At 28.5% G+C, this 16,350-nt stretch overlaps 2 protein-coding genes across 2 annotated transcripts; one reads left to right on the forward strand and one right to left on the reverse strand.

Annotated features, from left to right (window-relative positions):
* Positions 1–3,872: 3,872 nt before the first annotated feature.
* LOC120151165 lies at positions 3,873–6,318 on the forward strand. Its single transcript, XM_039163702.1, has 5 exons — positions 3,873–4,173; positions 4,575–4,689; positions 5,648–5,737; positions 5,879–5,977; positions 6,056–6,318. Exons 1-5 carry the CDS (start codon positions 4,106–4,108, stop codon positions 6,155–6,157), a joined length of 474 nt encoding a protein of 157 aa, XP_039019633.1. The 5' UTR covers positions 3,873–4,105; the 3' UTR covers positions 6,158–6,318.
* Positions 6,319–8,148: 1,830 nt separating this feature from the next.
* Positions 8,149–11,665, reverse strand: LOC120151164 (electron transfer flavoprotein subunit beta, mitochondrial-like). Its single transcript, XM_039163701.1, has 5 exons — positions 11,508–11,665; positions 11,155–11,439; positions 9,416–9,496; positions 8,561–8,655; positions 8,149–8,407 (listed from the first exon to the last, which is right to left on the reverse strand). The coding sequence occupies exons 1-5, from the start codon at positions 11,574–11,576 to the stop codon at positions 8,182–8,184; spliced, it is 756 nt and encodes a 251-aa protein (XP_039019632.1). The 5' UTR covers positions 11,577–11,665; the 3' UTR covers positions 8,149–8,181.
* Between the last annotated feature and the right edge of the window lie 4,685 nt (positions 11,666–16,350).

Consider the following 16,350-nt stretch of genomic DNA (forward strand, 5'->3'; position numbering starts at 1 on the left):
CAGAATTTTCTCGACGCATAATAGTGAGTTTATCAGTATTGCTGGATTTTGGTGCTTTTTTCCGATTTTTTCCTTAGTATTATTTTCGATTGGTTGCGGTTAGGAGTGTAGATGAATAGAATTTGAATGAACAAAATTATTTTTATGTTCGTATATTTATTTTTGAATATGTTCATGTTTATTACGCGTTCTTTAAATTTTTAATATCTTATTTGTGTTCGTTTATTTAATTTTTAAAGTGTTCATGTTTATATGTTTAGTGTTTACGAACATGTTCATTTAGTATTTGCGAACATGTTCATTTAATATTCATGAACATGCTCACTTTTTACTCTTTTATTTGCAAGTTAAAGAAAAATGATGAAATTAGAATTAGTCTTTAAGCTCCCAATGTTTCACAGTATGACTCCAAAGTTCACCTTATGTTAAAGTTAGTATTTATCTTCACTAATATTTAAAATGTTTAAAAAAACTGAGTAAACTAGCTTATAAACACATCTATTTTTGAGAAAATAAATAAATCAAATATATTTTTATTTGTGTTTATTCGTTTATTAAATGAACATAAACATTATGTACATATTTATTTAGTTTAATAAATAAATATTATACGAAAGACGAATAATTCGTCGAACGCTTTATTTATTTATACCTCTATTATAAAAGGATTTTGAGGCTCTTTGATTCTAATGTTGAACGAGAGTTAGATTACTTTCCTTTGATTTGTGGTAATGGTTTTCCATTGGAAGAGTTTTTTAATTATAGAAATCAGGTATGACAAATTTCTCGTCCTACAATCTATGAATAAAATCCTTAATTTTGATGTTTTGTAAATTATATCAATCAAGTAATTTATAGTTAATAAATAATAGAAAAATTAATATAAGTTAATAAAATTAATATAATTTTATATTTAATCCTCGGAACTTCTACATTATATCGATTTAATCATACTCGTGTACTCAGTTTTTAACCCCAACGGGTAGAGAAAAAAAGTAGTATCATCTTGGTTGAAAAAAACAGTGAGAGTTGAGGGATTTGGTTGAAGAAACAACCAAATTTGAAGCAATTGGTTAAAAAAACAGCAGGATTTGAAGCTTTCGGAGTATTAATAAGTAAGTTTTATCTTAATTTCAGTATAAACTTTTGTGTTAAATTATTTTATTTTTTATGATAATTTTTGTCTAATAATTTTAATGATTATTATTTGTAGTTAAAGTCGTTTTGATCCAAATGTTGATAGTTAAAATTTTTGTTGAGTTGCAAAGTTGTTTTAATAAATGTTTTGGATGTTGTTAAAGTAATTTTTATATAAATATTTTTTATTAGTTAAAATAAAAAGATTATTAAATATATATATATATTAGTATTATCTTTAAATATATAAAAAGGAACTATAATATTATTTCAGGTCAGATGGGAGTTAAATATTCTATTACAATTGAAGATTAAACTATTTTTTTTTAAATTAATAATTAAAGTCAGCCGTTCCTGAGCACACTTGAATATTGAGCATAAATAAGAACGTGTAAGCAATTGTCCAACTAGTGTTGATTTATTATTATGATTATTAATAAACTTTCAAATCTCTAACTAATATCGTTATCTGAGGGAAGATATTACCTTAGATTTATAAAATCACCCAAATCCATATTCAATTTGAATATTATTTTCATAATCACTTAATTATGATGAGATTCTTATTTAAATATTATTATGTTTTAATAAGTTGAAGAAGAATAGTATTAAGGAGAATTGAAACATAGAACTTCCGGGAGGATTAAGCACACCCTTCAACTCTTTACCTGAAAATATTTTATATATTTTTATTAATTTTTTAATTCTCACTTCAACTCTTTCATTAAGGTGGTGTTTGTTTTTACTGTGTAAAGTCTGCAAAGCTCTTATGTCTGTGCCGCGCAGACCACACGCATACATTGGGCTTCGCAGACCGTTTGTTTTTTAGAAGACAGAAGCTCTTCAAACGTCTGCACGAGCTCTTCTTGGTGTAGACATGATTTTATGTTTTCAAAGGTCTTCAAAAGTCTGCGGGAAAATTAAAATCATTTAAATCTATTTTAAAATTTATTTTAAAATATAGATTGATTTATTTTAAAATATGAATTGATTTATTTTAAAATATAGAAAAAATTTATTTTAAAATATGGATTGATTTATTTTAAAATATGAAAAATTTTATTTTAAAATAAGCATTGATTTATTTTAAAATATGGATTGATTTATTTTAAAATATGAATTGATTTACTTTAAAAAAATTATTATTGTAGTTGTATGAATTATTTAAATTTCAGTATTATAAAACTAAAATTATTTAAATTTCAGTATTGCAAAACTCTTTTAAGTTTAAAAAATCAGTTTATTTTATATTTCAGTTTATTTTAGTAGTATGCAGACGTTAAAAAACAAATAGTCTTCTTCTTGTAGACTGTACACTTTTGGTCCACCTCTTCTGCTGCAGATGTGGTCCGCAGACGGCAGACCTTTTACCTCTTCAAAAACAAACACAACCTAAATGTTAAAGATAAAAAATTAATTGGCATCATTTAAATAATTAAGTGATTTAATTGACAAAATTAAAATATTAATGGTCAAATTGGAATCCCTCCTCACAGATGTAGTTTACCCAAAATTTGTATCATTAGATATTTTTTTAGATAAACTGCATCAGAGAGATCGGCAAACTATGCTCAAATGATCCGTTTGGTTACTTTACTTTCAAAAGTTATAATATGATCACTAAAGTTATCATTATAAAATAAGTGTAAACATTTGATAGATTTAACGATCATTGTAATATTTCAATATAATTTTATTATAATTTAATAAATTTAACTATTCTTTTATAATTTTTGAAATATGAATGATTAAAACTATTGTTTAAACCTACTTTGATAACATATGATATACTTTACATTTTTATGACGGAACTTGTATACTCTAGTGGAAACTATATCTGCAACGCAATGGAAGTTATCCACTGTTATCCGAAAGAAGTTCTGTGATGCGATTCCTCATAATTTTAAATTTAACAAATTAATATTTTTTAAAAAATATTTTAGATGTATTATTTTAAAAAGTAACACAAGGTCTGTCAATCTTTTGAGACATATCTGACTTCACACATCATGCATATACAACTACTTAAACTTAAGACCTCCAGAAAGAACAACATTCCCTTTTGTCACTGAAATCATTTAATGAGTTGGGTTTTGAACATTTACTGAATGTGTAAGATGATACATATTTGTGTTAAAAACATAAAAACGTAAAAGTCTATATTACAAATCCTGATCTCTTATTACAAATGTTTGATATATACGTGATTTTTTAATCTAATTTTTTTTCATTTATAATAACATAATTTAAATCAGGGATAGATCGAGAAGAGTTGATAGAGACAATGAAAATTTTAAATTCTTATATAATTAATATATTTTCTTTATATATTTTTTATCAATAATATATTTTTGTTCATTTATAAATTCACTCTAACATAAAATTTTATGTTCTTATATGATTCAAATACTTGACATTATTTAAAAAAAAGTTAATACTTCATAATGACTAATTAATTGTTCAAAAATTATAAATCTATTTTAAGTATACTTTAGTGATAAAATTGTAAGTTTGGTAAATTTCCTTTTGCTTTTGAAGGCAACTTTTTGAACATTACCAAACCACACTCGGCATTCAAATTTCAAATGGTTGGACCAAAAGACCGGCAATTTTTTTTTTAAATTAAAAACACGGATCTTGTGATGGCAACGATCGTAAATTAAAGCAAACTCCAAAGGATATTTCCGTGACAAGGGACCTCAACTCGCTCTCCACTTGCGTCCACCTCACTCCTTTCTTGTCTGATTGGTTAGATCGACGTGTTTCTCAATGTATTCTCCGCGAGTTTTTCAACACTACCATACTCGCGCGAGTACGTCTTCACTTCGCATGATCTTCCTCTCCTCTCTATAAAAAATCTCCGGCTTCTGATTTGTCTTCACTATATTGTATCGCTTTCGAACAGCAATTTCTTCTCGTTTTCGAAAACGTTTTTTCTTTGATTTTTTAAAGGATTTTCAATCGGAAAATGGCGTTGGTTTCTTTCATCGGGAGAGTACTTTTCGCTTCAGTGTTCATCCTCTCTGCTTGGCAAGAGTAAGTCTCATTTCAGATCTGCAAACTTATTTTAGGGTTTGGTTCTCTTGAGTTTAGATCTTAACCAATATTTTCTGAACTGTTTGAAGTTGATTTTTACTTTAATTAATGAATAGTTCTTGTTTGAAAAATTAGTGCAATTTAAGAGTAGATCATGTTTATTGAATTTTGATTTTTACATTTGGAAGAATTAGCAAATATACCTATTTCTACACTTTTTTTATTTGAAATGCGATATTCTACTCACTTTTTTTTTTACAAGTAGAGCATGTTTATTGATTTTTGGTTATATTAAAAATGCCCAGTTGTTTTTTAAATACGGAAAGATTTAATGGTTAAGATATATCTTAAAAATAACATTTCCCCCCAATCGTTATGATAAATGTGTTCATTCGATGTAGATTCAATGAATTCGGCGTTGATGGAGGGAAAGCGGCGAAGGAGCTAAGACCAAAACTCGACGTCTTCTCAAAGACTGTGTCATCTCACGCAGGGTTTCAAGTGCCGGAATTCGATGTAAGAATTGCTATATTTCGGCTCTAAGACAAGTTAGAAAAAAAAATATTAGTTTGAATTGATTTGGATATCTTTATGGATGGATGTAAAATTTCATGTGAGATGACGAATGTATAAAGTTTTAAGGAATGAATTTATAAAATTTCAGAGAGAAAGAAATAGATTATCAATAGAAAATATAAAAATATCTAAATTATATGATAATTTAAAAATTGTCAAGCGATCGATTGCCCGACCTACTCTCCTCGATCTATCCTCAGATATCTTTGTTATTTTAAAAATTTTGTTAGTGAACATTCATTGCAACTCTGCTCAAAATTTGATGCGTTATCACCTTTAAAATAAACCTTGATTATTTTTGAGTTAATTATATCATGTGTTTCTAAACTATGATCTCTATTCTAAATTAGTCCTTAATCTTTTGAATATTTTAATTTCATTCTCAAACTATCATTCTTATTCTAAATTAGTTCTTAAACTTTTGAACATTTCAATTTTATCCTCAAACTATGACCCTCATTCTAAATTAACCTCCAAACTTTTATATCTTCCAATTTTATACCCACATTGATCCGAATATGTTTTTAGTTTCAACCATAGTTTAATTTAATTTTTTTTCTTTCAAACGTATAATAATATAGTTTGACCTAACAATTTTATTAATATGGGATGTGATTAGTATATACATATAGTTTGAGATGAAATTGAAATGTTGAAAAATTTTGGGGACCAATGTAGAATGAAGGATTTAGTTTGGGAATGAAAATAAAATGCTTAAAAGTTTGATGACTAATTTAGAATGATAGTAATAGTTTAGAAATAAAAATAAATATTTAAAAATTTAGGGACTAATTTAAAAATATGTCATGATTTGAAGACGTATGATGCAATTAACTCATTATTTTCCGAGTATATACAATTTTTCAAACGGCGTGACTCTTTGGGATGTTATTTACAGATAAAGTATGCAGTTGCTGCTGCTATAGCATTTAAAGGTGTTGGTGGTATACTGTTTACCTTTGGCAGCACTATCGGAGCTTATCTCCTGGTAAGTTTTTATGCTAAATTTTCCTCAGATGCTAAATTGAATATCCATATAATATTGGAATCCGCACTATTTTTTTTTCATATACAGATACTTTATATTAATTTTGGAGGTCCAATTGCCAACGACACTGTTCATGTGTAGGTTTTGCACCAGGTGATTCTCACTCCCGTATTGTATGACTTCTACAACTACGACACGGAAAAGGAGGAATTTGGTCTACTTTTCGCAAAGTTCTCGCAGGTTGGTGTATTTATATTTCCATAATTTGGATAAAATTTCCTTTAATTGTTTGTAAATGAAATTTGGTTTTGTTGTTAGAACTTGGCGCTGTTAGGGGCATTGTTGTTCTTCATTGACATGAAGAACTCAATCCCCAGGAGACAACTCAAGAAAAAGACCCCAAAAACAAAAACGGTTTGAACAAAGGAATCTGTTTCCTGAATGCTTTGTTGTTATTTGAAGTTCTGTTTTCCTTTTCTGGGTTTTGCCATTTTCATGTAACTTTAAACGATGGATTGGTGATGTCATGGTGATTCTAGATTACAAGGAAATACATTTAAGGTGCGTTTTACTGACGGGAATAAGATTATTTCGTATGTTGTATTTTGAATTTTGTTCGTTTAGCAGGAATGTAAAATTATAATGTTTAATTAAAGGAATAAAAGATTATTGAAATCTATATTTTACTAAATTATCTTTATTATATATTTATTTTTTTAACAAGTTAAATTCTACAATAATTAATTTATATATTTTATTTAAAAAATTTAAATTCATAAAATTTATATTTTTTTTTATAAAATTGAAAAGATAAATATGTTTAATGAAATTGTAAAATTTTATTTTTAACCTTTGAACTTCATATAAAATTTTAATTATTATTGTTTTTAAAATCTAAAATAATTTAAGGATAAATTTGTAATTTAACATTCGTAAATTTTTTTATTCAACGCAGAAGATGAATATTTTTGAAAAAAAAGGTAAGGGCATTTCAATCTAATACGTCAGGAATGTAATAATACCTAAGGGAATGGGTAATCATATTCTCGATAATATACCTCCAAAATACCACTCTTAGAAATAACTTATTATCAGGAGTTGGAAATGTTTACTAACTAAACGAATGAATGACATTCTATTCCTGATAATATTATTAATATACTCTGAACCAAACACCCTCTTATTAGGATAGTTTGCAGCCGAAATTATTCAATTTAACTACATATACGTCTTTATGCTTTGTATCCTGCATTTCTTTTTTCTAGTTTCCCTTTCCAACTTCTCGCAGCTTAAAAGTTTAAATATCTTATATGTATATATTGTAATTTTTTTTATCAAACCATTCTTTCATCGCAAAGAAAGGACCATTATACTTGCAAGACAGCAGAATTTTAGCTGTAAACGAGATAAACAATTTACGAGTTAATCGAGATCGATTCGGTTGAAATTTTGATCAACTTTCGAATCAAATGAACTTGACTCGAGTTCGAATTCAACTCGAATTCTCAATGAGCCGAAATGAAATACTTGATACCAGACTCGAAAAGCTCGTGCATAACTCGAAAAAATAATATATTAAATTTTTAGAATTTTTAAATTATATTATTAATAATATTAATATTTATACGTTATTATCTTTTTTTTAAAAAATACAATATAAAACTTTTATGTATTTAAAGTTTATGTTTGAAATTGAGTTTGAGTTAAGTCTGAGAATATTTCTTGTTTATACATTATTATTAATAAAAAATATACTATTATGCATTATTATAATATAGTTAAGTATATTTAATAATATTGAAAATTATATTATATATATTACTTAATATTTAAAAAAAAATAAAATTAAACTTGCTATAATCATAGTACATCTAAATTGATTTAAATTATATTTTTAAATTGTATTTCGATCTAAATATTTTATTTACTTATAAAATGTTTTTTTATGATTTTAAATTTCGTGAGACAATTTATAAGAAAATAGTTTTATTTTTCATTAACTTATAAGTTATTTTCGATTGATCAAATTAATTTTCAGTCATTTTCTAGACCCTTGGTCATAGATTCATACTAAATGGATCCATTTATTTGGGGTAAACTGCAAGTTTAATACCCCCAATTACTATTTTTTTTATTTTGATAATTTAATTATTTTTTAAAACTATATTTTACCTTTAGTTTGATTTCATTTTAGTCACCGATCGTTAAAAATTTAATGTTAATGCTAACATGTAGTTTACCCAATTTTTTAGAGAAAAAACCAAAGCAAATTAAACACTACGGTTCAAATCAGTTTCTATTTTGCTCGGTTTTTGCTGAACTCCATAAAAGGTAGAGTTTATTCAACAGGAAGTTTAGACTTCCATTTCTGTAAACTTCTGAAGATCATTTACTTGGAAAAGCTTTTATCAGCTTTACACCATTTACCAGAGGTGAGGAAATGTTCAAATTACATGAGCTTCATTATTAAGCTTGTCGATCAGTTCATCAACAGACGAGAGGATCACTCCGGCGTTCCTCTTGGGCGGTTCAGTGACTTGAACAACCTCTAAATCTGATTTGATTTCGACATTCAACTCTTCAGGAGTATACTTCTTTATCGGCTTTGATTTGGCCTTCATTATGTTGGGAAGAGTTGCATACCTTGGCTGGTTCAATCTTAAATCAGTGCTGCATATTCACAACTTGAAATGAAAATTGCGGAAGACTGACTATTATCTACTGTCGAATAGAGTATCCAAAGCAATTGTTCGTGTTCAATCAAACTAGAGATTAGTGATAACTTATAATGAACACAAAAAGTTGATCAGATTAGGAACTTACGTGATCACAACAGGTAAGCCTAAACAGAGTGTTTCAAGACCACCATCCACCTCTCTATCAACGGATACCGCCTGTTTCTCCTTGTCCAACACAACCTACTAAGATTCAGCAGTCAAGATGACAGACACAATGGACATGCTACCATAGATATTTGATACCTATGTTGCTCCAACTCTTTATACATTCATTTATTTTAAATAACCCATATTTGTCTCGTACTTGGAAGTGAATACGGAAATATGATCCTCCAAGGTCACCTCCAAATACCTGGAAATCTTGGAAAAAATTGAACATAATGTGTCTGACAACCACACCTGAGCCCAATTAACATAGATACAAAAGGTAAAAAACACAAACTGCAGCAAAATGAGAGTTACTTGCTTGGATATCATCCCAAATTTAATCGATACTTTATTTTATGTACATGCTAAAATTCTACAGCACTTTCACCTTGAAATCTAATACAACTAACAATCAATCTCAAAACTTCCTCCTTTGACATTTGGTCAACTCTAGCTTATGTTACTTGGACTCAAGTGTGAGCATTGGATATGGATGTATGTCCAACATAGGTAATATTATTTTTTCCCCAAGTTTTTCCTTGTACTTGGATGATTATATTTTCGATATTCGGATATGTGTTAGACATAGGTGCTTCAAGAAAAAAATGAAGAATCAGACATGGGTTTTACCTTCTAATTAAACAAAATATAGTTTTTCATCCAAGAACAAGACTACTAGTTATGTTAAAGCTTTATATGGGCTATGAAGACAAATGTTATGAACCAAAAGAACAGATAAGAAGCATTGAAGCAATAGAAGAGTAGTTCCCAAATAAGTTGACTGTTGACTGACCTTTGAAGCAAATGTTCCTTGAGGCCATCCAAGCAGCCCGGCTATCATTTGCCCTGTCTGATTACAGTCATCATCAATTGCCTACACAGAATCAGGATAATAAGAATCGGTGATTTTATAAGTTCCACCAAAGAGGTAGTAGAAAAAGAAGGATGAAGCCAGATACACTTGAAAACAATAAAAATACAATGGAAGAAAAAATGCTGAAAATCAGGTAAATTTAACAGCACCATATTCATTGAAGGCTCAAACGTGGAGAAAAACTTCCCCATCAAACTCTCTTGTCAATGAAATAGAATTATAGAAACCTAAACCTGCCTCTTTTCAAGTAAGAAGACTTTGAAAAAAGTCAAATAGCTAAATGTGATGATCATAAGATGTAATTCGGAATCTTTTCCAGAGAACAGCTCCAATCAGAAAAGACCATTTTGAATACTTCAACTTAACTGAGCTTATGACCAGACTTATCAGGAGGAAAAAGGGCAATATTTTAAAACAGGAAACATCATTTGTATTCAGTTTACTCCATATTCTCTCATTTGAAGGATATGTTAACCATAGGTTTTTTTATTTAAAAAATGTAAATGCATTGTTTTTTCGTGAATTCAGTGAAAATAATTTAATCCTTAATCAGTTCCTGCACTTGTGATCTGGATCCATCATTTGAAATAGGAAAAGAACCATCTAAATCTATGTTACTCATACTCGAGTGTCAATGTAGGAGATGGATAAGTACTTCAGGAAAAATAAAAAGTCTAAGCAACATAATCCTTGTACTTCAACAAATGGTTCATAGTTCATACACCCTAAACCTATGTTACTCCGACACTTCATTTTCCTTTTTCCTTTTTCCTAAAGTATGTGTCCGTTCCATTTTTGGAAACGGGTGGATATGACCCTCCAAATACATGAAAAACCTTTAAATATTAAACAAATCCCTATTTCACATATACTAGTATTAGACATGCACACTCAAGTTCGACTAATATAGCCAGCCCTACATCCTCTGAATCTACAATAGCATTCCAGAATCTCTAACTTCCATTAAAGATTAAAAATAACTGTGTTCACAAAATCAGTCATCACTATCTTGCAGCTCATTTCTAATACAAAATGGACAACTACAGTGTTGTATAAACAATAAATCAGAACACTTAGAAGAGCAAAACTTTTCCCCAATTATAAGACAATCCAAAGTAACCAAAACCTTCATATTACATTGCACAAACTCTTTATTTTTCTTTTCCTGCTAGTGTCTGGCACTTGAGTTTGACACATTTTTGGACATGGGTACGAGGATACACTCTCCAAGGATCCTCCATGGAAAAACTTACGGAAAAAAAAAAACATACTCATACCGGATACATAAATATCTAATTCTCACACTTGAATCCGAGTAACATGACCTTTAAAGTACGCACAAAACAAAACATTTCAGAATCTATAAGCAAAAAGCATCATTAAAAACAAGAACCATGGGAAAAACAAACTTTCAGCCAAATATAGAACAATCCCAAGTAGTCACTACCTTTGAACTACACACAAAACCAGGCATTTCAGAATTTTTAAGCAAAAACATCCTTAAATGCAATGAAAACTAAGGGGAAGACAAGTTTTCCCCCAACTATAAAACGATATCAAGCAACCAACACCATTAAATTACTCCAAAATCAAACATTTAAGAATCTTTAACCAAAAACAGCCTTAAAGATCAATGAGATCTAATATGAAAACCAAACCTGCTTTCCAAGAATGAGCAACCCAGGATTCTCAACCTCAACAAGCTTCTTCAAAAGCTTTGCAACTGTTAGAGGAACCAAATCCCGAGAAGCTTCAACAAGGATCGCTCTATCAGCACCCATAGCCAGACCCGTCCGAAGCGTATCGACGCAGTTCGAAGGCCCCATGGAGACCGCAACGACCTCCTTAGCCAACCCAGATTCTTTAATTTTCAAAGCCTCCTCTAAAGCTATCTCGCAAAAAGGATTCATTGACATCTTCACATTCTGGGTTTCAACTCCACTCTACCAAAATAAAAATGAAAAATGACCCATTTTGTAAGATTCAAAGCATTGGCTTTCACTGTTTTTACCTTATCGGGTCTGACTCTGATCTTAACGGCGTAATCCACGACTCGCTTTACGGCTACCATTATCTTCATGGCTAGCAGTTCTTTCTCTTACGTCTTACAGTCGCTTCGGCCTTTGATATTGGAGCTTTAGTAATGAAGTTGAGACGTAGAGAACTAAAATAGCGTTCAATTTTGGGATGAGAGATGAATATGTTTGGTTTAAACATATGTAATTTTATTTACAGTTTATTACATTCCATATCCTCAAAGTATGATTCCCATTTTAATCTAGTCTCTAAACGTTTAAATATTCCAATTTCATCCCTAACATTTGACTATTATTTTAAATTAGTCCTCAAATATTGAACATTTTAATTTCATCCCCAAACTATGACATTCATTCTAAACTGATCCCTAAACTTTTTGAACATTCCAATTTCATCCCAAACTATATATATATACTTATCACATCTCTTGTTAATAAAATTGTTAGGAGAAGTTATATTGTTATATGTTAAAAAAATGAAATTTAGGTTGAACTATGGTTGATACTAATTACATATTTGGATAGATTTAGGGATAAAATTGGAAGATTCAAAAGTTTAGGGACCAATTTAGAAAGAGTGTCACAATTTAACGATGAAATTAAAATGTTCAAATGTTTAATGACTAATTTTGAATGAGAGTCATATTTTGAGGATGAAATTAAAATATTCAAAAGTTTAAAAACCAAATTAAAATAAAGGTTATGGTTAGATATATATGCCGTAATTAACTCTTTTATATAATATGGTTTTATCTTTTTGGTAAACTATAAGCTTTCTAAAATAAACTTAAAAGTAGATACGTGTTTACATTGAAATTTAAATTTTCTTGTTCGTTATTTATTTTGTTGTTGGTCTCCGTCTTAAATTTTTATTTGTTGATAAATTACACTTATTTTACTTTTTTTAATACAAAAGTAGAGATATTTTCTAAAACTTATCAACCTAATTGCACTTGTTTTGTTGATTGTCACCCCCAAAAATATTTTTAAATTCACAATTGTCGATAAATTACATTTATAATTTTAATATTTATATAAATTTCTTTTATCGTTGAAGTTTCAAAATTTATATATTGATCAATAGTGATATAGTTTTTCTTAAAAAAATAACTAATGTGGTCCTTTATCACAAAATTATTAGCTTCTGTTAAGTTAATAATGTGGTACGACAAAAATGAGTTAATATCCAATTTGACTCTTAAATTATAATTAAAATATTATTTTAGTCATTAACAATATTATTTTACTATAGTTTAGAAAACTCTAAAAAAATAAAAAAAATATTATATCCAATTTGAAAACTAAAACTTTATATATATATATATATATATATATATATATATATATATATATTATTAGCAATTATTGATGGATCAAATGAGATATTAGCAATTAATTTTAATGTGTGATATCATTTTATGAATAAAAACTAACAACATGTTTGATAGGTGACAGCATGCTTCTCCGTTTAAGCTAATCAATTTGCAGGAAAGAACAGTTGTTGATAAGTGATTGCAGGTTTCATTATCAGCATGCTTCTTCAATTACTTTATTATGAAAATGTCTGAGTCATGTCTATGCAGTAAGGTACTAAATTTGTAATAACTTAATTAAAGTAAAACCTTTTTGATAAATCAAAAGCCAAAATAAGAAGTAAAGCACGCAACCCATGCCATATTTTTTTTATTAATAAATGACTATGTACAATTGTAACTGAATAAATTTTAAAAGTTGATAAATTTGCATAATATTCAAATAATTATTAAAACAATCTAACAACGCATTAAAAATACTAAAAATTCAATAAATATTTCAAAATTTTAGAACAAAAATATTAAGAAATTGCCATGAAACTTAAAAAACATTATTTAGAACTATAAAAACCTATATTTTAAAAATAAAAAATACAAAAAAAAAAATCTCTGAAAAGTGGTTTCAAGTGATCTAGCATGGTCGAGTTGGTGTTTTTCTACTATGGAAGTTATCCATTTGGTGCTGGTGTAATGCTGCGTGCGTTTCTGCTGCCTGGCGGCAAATGCTCGATATGTTGTCCTTAGGGTGGTCGACGTGCAGACATTGGCTTCTATGCATGCATGTTTTGATTTTTAGCTTTCTTAGCCTTCTCTAAGGATGAACATTAGTCGGGTTTTTGACCTTGTTTGAACTTGAATCGAGTATAGTCCTCCTTAACCCATCATCGGATTTGACTTGAGTTTAGAAAAAATTATTTGATCTGAAACTTGACCCAAATTTCAAGATAAAAACTCACACCAAAATAATAATTTAAATACTAAACATGTAGTTTACCTTTTATTATCAATAAAGCTAATAATTGCGGAGCAAAAAGAAAAAAAAAGTCTAAAAGATAGTTGTATGAACTATGGACCTTGGGTTCTAGTAATTAACTACACATCCCCAAAGTTACAAAAGTTTAATTAAAGAATCATTTTTGTTCATATTTTTCGAAAGTATTTTGGTTACAAACGTTTCATTTTAGGACAAAAGAGCTCTATTTTAGAATGTTGACCGTTATCAACGAATGTGATTTTTTGCTCTAAAATAAAACGTTAGAGATCAAAAGACTCTAGAAAAATGATCAAAGTGATTATTTAGTCATACATAATAGATATTTTTTTATCATTATACCTTAAAAGAGCTGCTTGATCTTAGAATTTAATATTCTCATCAAGTTGGCTTTTTTTTAGAATTCACATTGTGAACAACATAATTTAGTTTGTTTCACATTTGGAACAATGGATTGTTGTGGGAAGCAAAAGTCAACTATAAACTTCCATTGTAAGTAGATTTTTTTAATGCTTAAAAACTCTTAATTTGGATGTAAGAAGACAAGCCGAGGATGATGTCCTTTTTAGACAATTGAAGTATTTAATTCATTTTTAGTACAAAAGAAGTATTTAATTTAGGCTGATTGAAGTAATTATAAATATTGAGATTTTAAGATAATTCACTAAAAATATTTTAAAGATAATTATTTTTAGAGCATAAGGCTCTTAACCTTCCAGCTCAGTTGGTAGAGCACAAGGCTCTTAACCTTGGGGTCGTGGGATCGAGTCCCACGGAGGGTATTTCATAATTCGGAGGTCTCCTACGGAAGCTGTTCTCAACCTGGTGTTGGGGGTAGCTTACTATCCTACCTCCCCCTTACCCCATTACACATGGGAATAAGGGTCAGCTAATATTATATTTAATTGGTCAAGTGGTTAATGATATTCATGTTGTCTCATTTTGTACGAGTTCAAATCTTGATATTTACCTCGAAAATGTAATATTTTTTCTATCTAATCAAAAAAATATAATTATTTGAATTAATTCAATTACGTTTTTTTATTTCAAATGACTTATTATTTTATCACTATAAAAAAAATTCTTATTTTGAAGATAAGAGAAAGAATCCTAACTTCTTAATATATTGAGATATGAATGTCAAATTGTAGGTATTATTATACTTCTTTCTAAATAATGATTTATTTAAAATGTTTTTATAGAAAATAAAAAACACTAAAAAACGTGTTCGATTAAAATGTTTCATAACGATTTATAGAAAATAAGAATAAAAATATGTGAAAATTAAAATAATAATAATATTTTTGTAAATTTGTAAAAGTTGAAAGGAATGTATTTTAACTTACTAAAAAGGTTTGGGTTCAAATTTATATAAAATATTTTAAATAATCTTTAAATATTAGTAGATTCTAAACCCAGTTTTGCATCTGTATGAGCGTAGAAAGTATTCAAATCTACTTGATGTGAACTTTTAAAAATGATAATATGATTGATTAGTTTTACCGGCTAAAATGAGTGTTGTTTTCTCTTGAGTTCTTGAATCTAAACAGTTGTAATTGTAAGATGTGTGCGTTGTCAATAACGAAGAAAGATTATGAAAATATAATATCTTATAATCACGTTAAATTATTAAAAAAAATTATAATATTAAACCTATTAAATGATTTTAATGATAAGAGAAAATATTGTTTTTCTTAGGATCTTCGGATTGAAAACCGATAACATGAACAAAGTCTCGAGGTTTAAATAATAGCAATAGGCTTGTACCATTTTGTGTAAGGGTAAATCATCTACCAGTGTTCCCCCTATTTTCCTTTACATATTCTCACACTAAGACCTCTCTACTACTGATAATAATATGATAGACAAACGCAAATAATCATTAATGTTTGAGTAAGTTTTCATTTTCTCCACTGAAGTTTCATTAAATTGATCACTAACGTTATCAATTTATAACAAATTAATCACTAGATGTTAGCAGCTGTTACTATAGTAAACGAAATATTGATGTGACATGTTAAACCAACTGACTTAGCACGTTTGACTATGCGAGACATCCTTTGATCGACTATTAGACTCTTCTTCCTCTTCTTTGAATAATATGGTGTGATCACAATATAATATTTGTTTAGAATCTTTCTTAACCATTGACAACACACACGTATCCTAAAGAGAATAATTCTCCCTTTAACCAATGAGATCACTTGATTAGTTCGAAAATTAAAACTTGTGTTATAATTCCATATCATTATTACTCTTAAAACTCTAACGTGAAGAGGTTTTCATTTTTTTTAAGGTGGGCACATGGATCACAAACCTTCGACCAAACTTGCACCCATAGTAATTGAGTTCATGTTAATCCAAAAGGCCATACAATTGGTGACAATGACAAATAAAGAAGAGAAGTTGACTTCCAAAAAAATAATAAAAAGAATAGAAAGGGTATATCCTTCAATAGATGCCATACACTCGGTAATGCTCACCTTTGTTTAAAAGGCCGCCATCTTTTTCAAT

The sequence above is a fragment of the Hibiscus syriacus genome, unplaced genomic scaffold, assembly GCF_006381635.1.
Source record: "Hibiscus syriacus cultivar Baekdansim isolate YM2019G1 unplaced genomic scaffold, ASM638163v2 tig00111028_pilon, whole genome shotgun sequence".
Lineage (NCBI taxonomy): Eukaryota > Viridiplantae > Streptophyta > Magnoliopsida > Malvales > Malvaceae > Hibiscus > Hibiscus syriacus.

Coding starts and splice junctions, on each gene's coding strand:
- LOC120151164 (XM_039163701.1), bottom strand. CDS start 11,576: ATGAAGATAATGGTAGCCGTAAAGCGAGTCGTGGATTACGCCGTTAAG. Junction 11,440..11,507: donor TCAGAGTCAGACCCGATAAG/GTAAAAACAGTG, acceptor TTATTTTGGTAG/AGTGGAGTTGAAACCCAGAA. Junction 8,656..9,415: donor AAGGAACATTTGCTTCAAAG/GTCAGTCAACAG, acceptor GAATCTTAGTAG/GTTGTGTTGGACAAGGAGAA.
- LOC120151165 (XM_039163702.1), top strand. CDS start 4,106: ATGGCGTTGGTTTCTTTCATCGGGAGAGTACTTTTCGCTTCAGTGTTC. Junction 4,174..4,574: donor ATCCTCTCTGCTTGGCAAGA/GTAAGTCTCATT, acceptor CATTCGATGTAG/ATTCAATGAATTCGGCGTTG. Junction 5,738..5,878: donor CTATCGGAGCTTATCTCCTG/GTAAGTTTTTAT, acceptor GTTCATGTGTAG/GTTTTGCACCAGGTGATTCT.